Source organism: Branchiostoma belcheri, unplaced genomic scaffold (genome assembly GCF_001625305.1).
Source record: "Branchiostoma belcheri isolate BF01 breed outbred unplaced genomic scaffold, Haploidv18h27 scaffold127, whole genome shotgun sequence".
Lineage (NCBI taxonomy): Eukaryota > Metazoa > Chordata > Leptocardii > Amphioxiformes > Branchiostomatidae > Branchiostoma > Branchiostoma belcheri.
This window is the reverse complement of record NW_017802680.1, coordinates 252,948-262,145: the sequence shown is the minus strand read 5'-3', so window position 1 is coordinate 262,145 and position 9,198 is coordinate 252,948. Positions and strand designations below refer to the sequence as shown.

General features: G+C 45.7%; 1 protein-coding gene across 2 annotated transcripts in view; it reads right to left on the bottom strand.

The window, feature by feature from the left end:
* Nucleotides 1-843: 843 nt before the first annotated feature.
* LOC109463526 (SHC-transforming protein 1-like) overlaps nt 844-9,198 on the bottom strand; it is a 31,857-nt gene continuing 23,502 nt past the window's right edge. For both annotated transcript variants that reach the window (XM_019760364.1, XM_019760365.1), the window contains exons 7-14: nt 8,497-8,550; nt 6,256-6,307; nt 5,594-5,720; nt 4,476-4,780; nt 3,994-4,242; nt 3,398-3,528; nt 2,952-3,047; nt 844-2,211 (exon numbers count right to left, since the gene is read on the bottom strand). In XM_019760364.1, coding sequence (XP_019615923.1) covers nt 2,059-2,211; nt 2,952-3,047; nt 3,398-3,528; nt 3,994-4,242; nt 4,476-4,780; nt 5,594-5,720; nt 6,256-6,307; nt 8,497-8,550 — 1,167 coding nt within the window. In that variant the 3' untranslated portion in view covers nt 844-2,058. The remainder of the gene's footprint in view (nt 2,212-2,951; nt 3,048-3,397; nt 3,529-3,993; nt 4,243-4,475; nt 4,781-5,593; nt 5,721-6,255; nt 6,308-8,496; nt 8,551-9,198) is intronic.

The following is a 9,198-nucleotide window of genomic DNA, read 5'->3' as shown; positions in this document are numbered from 1 at the left end:
GGTACATGTACATATGGAATCCCTTAATATTTGTTACTGACAAAATCAACAAGTTGAAGCCAATACTAGGGTAGCAGCCAACAAAGTATAATAATCATTATATCACATCTCATTAACTAGGTATGCTTTATTTTGAATAACACAGCTTTCAATCTGCTCAGAAAAAGCTGGATTGAATTTGACATTTGCACCGTTTCTTACACCGAAAGTGGTGCTATTTGATACTGGAGGCTTTGTGGTACACAGTCATGTCTTTGTTCCTGTACACAACCAACCATTGGTTTGTTGCAACAGCCAACCACTGGTCAGTTGTAACAACCAACCACTGGTGTTGTAACAGCCAAACACTGGTGTTGTAACAGCCAACCACTGGTCAGTTGTAACAACCAACCACTGGACTGTTGTAACAGCAAACCACTGGTGCTGTAACAGCCAACCACTGTCAGTTGTAACAGCCAACCACTGGTGTTGTAACAGCCAACCACTGGTGTTGTAACAGCCAACCACTGGTGTTGTAACAGCCTACCACTGGTGGTGTAACAGCCAACCACTGGTGTTGTAACAGCCAACCACTGGTGTTGTAGCAACCAACCACTGGTGGTGTAACAGCCAATCACTGGGCAGTTGTAACAGCCAACCACTGGTCAGTTGTAACAGCCAATCACTGGTGTTGTAACAGCCAACCACTGGTATTGTAACAACCAACCAACCACTGGTGTTGTAACAAACAACCAACCACTGGTGTTGTAACAGCCAACCACTGGTGTTGTAACAGCCAACCACTGGTGTAACAGCCAACCACTGGTCAGTTGTAACAGCCAATCACTGGGCAGTTGTAACAGCCAACCACTGGTCTGTTGTAACAACCAATCACTGGTGTTGTAACAGCCAACCACTGGTGTTGTAACAGCCAACCACTGGTGTTGTAACAGCCAACCACTGGTTTGTTGTAACCCTGGAACATGGTTAGACTGCCATGTTTGTGGATACATGTACACACCTGGCTTACATAACTACTGAGTCACCCACATACATTTGTACACCGTAGCAGCATGCATGTTAAACATGGCACAGACATGAACATCAGCACAAGTCACCAGGAGGAAGTCCCTTAAGCCATGTCTTCTCGTTAAATCCAAAGTATGAAACTAAAATCCTGCTGAGCACTTAGTCAGGTCTAGTAGTGGACATGGAATATTGCAAGGATTGGTTCCACTTTCCCTATATAAAAGGGACAGGACAGTGCTCCGGCATAGTTCTCACTAGGCTATTTGAGCATAGGGGCCCCTATATATGCTGTCATTTCGACCCCTTACGCTGTGACTTAGCCCCCTATACTATCTTTCAACCAGTGTAGGGGTGTTTCATCTTTCAAAAAATCGAAATACAACTTCAGAATGAAGGGAAAACAAAATATGTCTCTCAATAAGCAAGAAATAGTGTCTCAGGGGGTTCTGAGTTACAAAATGTTTTGGGGAGATATTGCAACTGATGCAACTTGTGTCACAGAAAATTGCCCTTCTGTACCTGACCCCTACGCTGTGAAAAACTCCTGGTGAGAACCCTGGCTGTTAAATCAGACTAAAGCAGGCAGGAAACAGTTAATCGCTGGCTGAGTTAGAGTCTATATACAGATACAAAACAATTGCTAAAAATAGATATATCTTCCCTATCAATGTCTCTTGATTATGTATTCCGCAGTGGTTCGTTCCTTCGTTCAAACCTGCTCCACCTTTTACCATTGTACACAATGTAGAGATCACGGTTGGACCAATATGGCAGCTCAATATCATCTTACAATCCGTCCCCACTTTACAATGAACCATAGAAAAGGTGACAGGTCACTACATGACTGCTCCCAGCCTCTAACCTGCCGTGGGGGGGTGGGGGGTGACCTTGACCCCCGGGTTATCTAGAGTTACGTATCCTGTGGGTCCGCCCTTCCACTGCCATTGCACGGAGTAGCTTTGTAATATGATATCATCCCCCACACACACGTACACCCCACCAGCCACCGCAGCCCTGTCCCGGGGAAAAGTGTCGGGTTACAGACGACCTTCAGCAGGGGGAGGTCAGCATGAGAGAGTTGGAGTTGAGCACAGGGTGCAGCAGTCTGACTGCGCTGCCGGCCGAGATGATGGGCAGCTGGTTGTCGCGGTGATAGCTGATCAGGTGACTCACACTGTCAAACGTCCTGTCCTTGGTTCTCACCTGCGGAGACAAGAGGTCATTAGCCTAGACACAAACAAGCTCGTTGACCTAGACACTAAAGAGAAAGCTTTGTTTGTTTGTTTGTTTGTTTGTTTGCTTGTTTGTTTGTTTGTTTTGCATAACCGTTAAACTGCCTTTAGGCGCAACACACCAGTATTGTACATGTAAGTACAAGCTGCTTAAGACCAGACTGTAAGTTTGAACCACTCACACCGGGAAGGACCCCTACTCTTTTCGATAAGTGTGGTGGGTTCTTTAACGTGTGTGGGGTGTGGCTCTCCCCAAACACGGGATCTCCATCAATCAATCAATCAATACCCTTTATTTATACTGGAAATGCCCTGTCGGCCTTAGCTGCTCTTCCCAGAGGTCCAGTTGAGGAGGGGGGTGGTCACGGGAACACAATAAATAAGTAAATAAAATTTAAATTAATACAAAAATAAATGACTAAATACCTAACATAATAATCACATCTTGTCCAAAATCACAGTCCGCAAATCAGTCCGCAAATCAAATTTCTCGACTACCGTATTCTTTGTTTGAAAGTTCTCACTGATGGAGCACACTGTGCATCCTCTGGTATGCTGTTCCACATGATAGCCCAAGACACAGCCAGAGATCTCTGCATACAATACACGTACTAATTACAGAAAGGTTCTATGACTCACCACGCCCTGTGGGTTTGATTGACAGTTTGAGTGACAGTTTGATTGACAGGTTGATTGACAGGTGCTACTCACCACGCCCTGTGGGTCCACCAGCAGCAGGTGCTTTACCCGTCCCTCCTGCATGCCGCTCAGCACGTACTGGCCTTGTGACGTCGTGCTCTCTCGAACCTGGAAAACATGTTGGGATGAGGTCAAACACTCCAGCTCAGAGTTCAGACACTCCGGGTCAGAGTTCAGATGCTGCAGGTAAGGGTTCAGACACTACAGGTCAGGGTTCATTCACTCTTGGTCAGGGTTTATTTACTCTGGGTCAGGGTTCATTCAATCCAAGTCAGGGTTCATTTACTCTGGGTCAGAGTTCAGACATTCCAGGTCAGGGTTCAGACACTCCAGGTCAGGTCAAGGTTCAAACACACCAGGTTAGGTCAGGGTCCAGACACTCCAGGTCAGGGTTCAGACACTTCAGGTCAGGGTCAAGTGTAAAGCATTAAAAACTGTAGAAAACAAACGTTTCCTACCAAAAAGTCTCCATCTTCTTCCAGGAGTTCCTCTGCCTGTTTCCTGGTCATGGGCCCGTGGAACCACTCCTCTTCGTACAGGGGGTGGGGGGGCGAGACGGGGTCGGGCTGCATACCTGCATCAAACGGTCCTGTGGGGAGACAACATCACACTATACATCAAACTACATCACTCTACACATAACACTACATCTCAGTAACCACTGTTCCTCATACAGGGGGTGAGACGGGGTCGGGCTGCATCCCTGCATCAAACAGACCTGAGTGTGTGTGTGTGCATGTGTGCATGTGTGTGTGTAGTACATGTACATGTGTTAAACGGGTCCTGTGGCAGCGGCAGTGGGGGCCTCTGTGGCAGCTGTGCGTTTGAGTGTGTGTGTGTGTGCGTGTGCGTGCGTGCATGTGTGTGTGTGCGCGCGCGCGCGTGCGTGCGTGCATGTGTGTTTAGACGTACCCATGTTAAATTGTCATTGTTCATTGTCATTGTCATTGTCATTGTCATTGTCATTGTTAAATGTGGCCATGTGGCAGCAGGGGCCTCTGCGGCGGCGGCTGTATGTGTGTGTGTGTGTGCGTGCGTGTGTGTTCAGACGTACCCATGTTAAAGGGATCCTGTGGCAGCGGCAGTGGGGGCCTGTGCTGCGGCGGCTGTGGCGGCTGTGCGCCCATCGGAGCTGCCTCCAGCGGCCGGTTCTCCAGCGGCCGGTTCTCCAGCGCCCGATTTTCCAGCCGGCTGTTGTCGTACGTGGGGTCGTCAAACAGGCTGACCTCTGACCTGGGCGGGACGGCCTCGGGCGGCAGGTTGTTGCCGTGGGAGACGGGCGGGGCTGGCAATCCGCCACGGCCTGTAACATACATGGAGGTGGGGGGTCAAGTTACATGTATTGCTGCTGGGGACAACAGACAGGTTGAGTCAACTTTAATGTAATTGTCAGCCTTAATTCTTGAAAGAAGACTTTCACATGGTCTAGCACACATTCATACATAATATACAAGGTGGTGACACGAATCTTGCTCTGTCCTGCCACTTGCAACACCATAGGGTGGCTGCTACAGCACCAGTTTTGCTTGGTCTTACCTTCATGTAGAGGGTTGTCGTACACAGGTGCCGTTGGCGTCTCTGCGCTGAAATCTATCAGGTTCTCGGCGCCGGCCTTGTTATCGTAGGTGGGGCCTCTCCTGGGGGCATCCTTTACGGAACTGTACACCCCGTCGCTGGCCTGCACGCCCGAGGGGGGGGACTGATAGTGTCCCAGAGGGGGTCCTGCGGGAAGGGGGGGCGGCATACCCCCTGTAGGGGGCAGCTTCCCCGGAATCTCGTTGTAATACTCGGGATCATCTCCCCAGGCTGACTCCCCCTCTTCGAAAATGGGATCTTCCAATCTAGAAGCAGGTGCATGAGGGCACATGTCAGAGGTTAAAGTTCAAGAAAATCTGCACTCTGACCTGCTGTCAAGCCCTGACAGCTACACGCTTTATCATAAACTTTAGAATGAAAGCTGTATGACTGCACTACTACACTCTATCGCACACACTATCACACATTCTAACACTATGCTACACTCATGCTGACACACTGCCGAATGTCTGCAGTGTAAGACTGCAGTCCTCAGCAGGTCTAAATGTTCTGCCGTGGGATCTCTTCTCCCCGCTCAGGTAGAAATGAGAGCCTAGCTTCAGTTAGGGACGTTTTCTTGGATGGCAAGTAAAGCCGCAGGTCCCGTGTTTGGGGAAAGCCAAACCTTGAGCATGTTAAAAAATACACCTGTCCACACATACATGTATGTCATTGAATTTTTCTTGGTTCTATACCCAGATTGAGTGGAACCAGACTAGCCTGTAGAAACCTGTCATACTTTACAATACAGTTACTCAAGCAACTGGATATGATTTTGGAAACGGTCAGTCGTTTCAGGTAGCATGCACTAGCTTTCGTCATTGACACTGGAGACTTGTCAGAAAGGCAGGTTTATAAGTTTTTATGCAAGGCAACTTTTGAAAAAAAAAAGGAAATAAAAGATAGACAAGTCAAGGCAAGGATGATGCAAATACTGCTGTATACCGTCAACACAGCACAGTATCGACGAATACGTAGTATTACGGAAGAAAATGACCATGATAGGAGCTACTAAGGGCTATCTGCCTTCTGGCTCCTGATTTGGTAAGTTCAGGTAAATTCAGGACTGGTATACATACCTGTCTGGAGCTGACACTGCCTTGGGCGGGTTCTTCAGGAAGTCCTTAAATCTGAGCTCAAAGGCCTGCCCGATGGTGGTGATGACATCCTGGGCCAGGCCGCCGGGGCAGTGCAGAACATGGCACGCTGCGGAACAGCACAAGCTCAAGGTCAACACAGCACAGAACAAGCACAAGGCAGCATGGAATAGCACAAGCTAAAGGTCAACACAGCACAGAACACACAAGCTCAAGGTCAATGCAGCACGCCGGGGCAGTGCAGAACATGGCACGCTGAGGAACAGCACTCAAGGTCAACATGGCATGGAACAGCACAAGGTCAATGCAGCATGGACAGCACAAGCTCAAGGTCAACACAGCACAGAACAGCACAAAGTCAGGGTCAACACAGCACAGAACAATCTCAATGGCATGCTGCAAGGTGAACAGTCACCTTCTTACGGAGGACAGCAGCACAATTATAAATTATAGGGTGTATAATGGAATTATTCAAAACATACTACAAAAACAACTTACCAAAACTAGCTAAAATTTACAGAGTGTGTAAGGCCTACAGGATTTGACTACAACAGTTATTCATAACTAAAAGCAGGTTTGAGAGGATGAGTTTAAGCTGAGGTTTGATGGACAGGAAAGCTATGAGAGTAGTAAGGTAGCCTCACCTCTGGAGTTGACAGGATCCTTTGCTACATACGCCACATAGTCTTGGGTCTCCTGCAGGGGAACATGTTTGTTGTCAACACTGGAAGCTTTTAGAGGTGACTTTTGCAAAGCAACGTTCTGCATCATGTTTACCTTCACATGGTCTAACCCTACAAACTTGTGCTCTGTTTATTCCTTAACTCGTATATATGGTGACACGAGCCCAACTCAATCCTGCCACTTTCTACATATTATGTATTCAAATACAACAATGTCTGCTACAGCACCAGTTACCATGGTGACAACCATCTGGTCCAGGTCGTTGACCTTATTTGTTTGAAGAACACAAAATCTTCCTCAAATATTGTTTTGCTTTAATTTGCAAATTACAGTAAACAGAATAACCACTCCGATTGTTGAATTAATAGTGCATAAAAACAGTCTAAGTTACTCTGACCTAAATATCTTTTGGCATTTTTGGACCAGTTTTAAATTTACCGTTTAGAATGTCATACCCTAAAATTGTCTTATTACATAGATAATTGAGTGTGTAACGCCCAAAAGAACAGATATTTGTGGCTACTGCAGTGTGCAAAATACCTGGTTGTCCAGTTGCCCCGGGCAACCAAATTTTACTTGGGGCAACCTATTTTTGAACCTAGGTGGCCCAGTGTGCTACCAGAATTTTAAGAATGCCCCCCCCCCCCCAATCTACTTGGCTTGCACCACTGTATCCGGCAGATGCTTTTTAATTTTAGGTATTAAGGGCTATTACTATTAACAGTTGACTAAAGGCTTAGTTCGAAATATTGTCAAAGGCTTATGTATGTAACATTACTTAATTTGAGGAAAGTAGTAACTTATAGGTGGGGCAACCCAAAATTCTGATGGGCAACCTAATTTTTGCCGTAGGGCAACCTGGTTCAAAAAAGCATTTTGTACACTGATACTGAGAAGTCGGGAGATTTTGCATGGCTGATGGCAGCCGGCCAGATGCAGGTCTCCTGACCAAGTCTGAGGTGAATGGGAACAGGAAGAAAGCCAGAAATCATCCAGCATGTAATTTGTAAAAATCATCACCCAAAAATTATAGCGCTAAAATTATTACACAAAAATCATCATGCAAAAATTATCACACAAATATCGTGAAAAAATTATTAAACAAAAATTATCATGCAAAAACTATTACACAAAAATTATAATGCAAAAATTATCACACAAAAATCATCATGCAAAAAATATTACACAAAAATCGCCAAAAAATTATTATGCAAAAATTATCATGAAAAATTATCACACAGAAATTATCACGAAAAATTCTTACACAAAAATTATCATGTAAAAATTATCACACAAAAATTAACACCCAAAAATCATCCAACATAAAAATTATCCATCAGGCAAAAATCAATGGGTGTGAGACCAGCCAAGCTGCACCGGAAGTCTTACTGGGGCCTACATGGGGTTTATACATGCAGCTGTGCACTCTTACTGGGGCCTGTATGGGGTCTATACACGCAGCTATGCACTCTTACTGGGGCCTGTATGGGGTTTATACACGCAGCTGTGCACTCTTACTGGGGCCTGCATGGGGTTTATACACGCAGCTATGCACTCTTACTGGGGCCTGCATGGGGTTTATACATGCAGCTGTGCACTCTTACTGGGGCCTGCATGGGGTTTACACATGCAGCTGTGCACTCTTACTGGGGCCTGTATGGGGTTTATACATGCAGCTTTGCACTCTTACTGGGGCCTGTATGGGGTTTATACATGCAGCTGTGCACTCTTACTGGGGCCTGCATGGGGTTTATACACGCAGCTGTGCACTCTTACTGGGGCCTGCATGGGGTTTCTACATGCAGCTGTGCACTCTTACTGGGGCCTGCATGGGGTTTCTACATGCAGCTGTGCACAGTTAAAGTCTTACTGGGGCCTGCATGGGGTTTATACATAAACATGTACATACAACTGTGCACAGGGAGTCTTAGGGGGTCTGCATGGGGTTTATACATGCAGCTATACATACAATGCAGCAGGAAGTCTTACTGCAAGCCTAGGGCTGCTCATCTCTGTGGTAGACTTAGAGTTGTTTCTGACTATTGTTTACCTGCGGCAGATGTCTAACCTTCATCTACATTGGAACTAAGTATTGAAGTTCCATATACATGTACATCTTTATTCATACAAGACAGGCTTTTTATTTGTTTGTTTGTTTGTTTGTTTGTTTGTTTGTTTGTTTGTTTAGAAACTGTACTCACAGGGTCCCCGCCTGATGCGAATGAGATGGACTGCATGTGATGATTCGCAATGACCTGAGGGGGAGAATACAAATTATATGAAATACCTTTTTTGTACAGTCATGCCACAATGGGCTAGGTACAGGTCAAGACTTAACAGACACATAACAAATGTATATAGAAAAGTGGAGACAAAAGATACACCACTTGACTTAGACATAGTTTACATACACAGGAAACATACAAGGATACTATACTAGGCTAATACAAAGTGTTCTACATTGTAGTTACTGAGATAATACAGAGTAGTCAACTTCTTCTCGCTTTTTTGTACAATGGAAAATGTGGGAACAGATCATGTTTGTGAAACAGGTTTACAGCAACTATGAGTAACTCCCTTGCTGGGTATAATATGACATGTTTTGATGTACTTCCCCCAGAGTTCTGGACCAGGTGGAAAAGTTCTTGTAACACAGAATCCCACTGACTCAAACCAAACTAAGCTTCAGTAAAAGGAAAGACAGACAGACACAACAAACCAAAGTAAGCTTACAGAAAAGGGAAGACATCAAAACTAAGCTTCAGTAAAGGGACAGACAGACACAACAAACCAAACTAATAAGCTTTACTAAAAGGAAAGACTCAGACATGGGATCAACAGTATGTCTCCCTGCAGCTGTCACAGTTCCCTACAAGTGTAAACCTGACACCTGGCTATGGGCT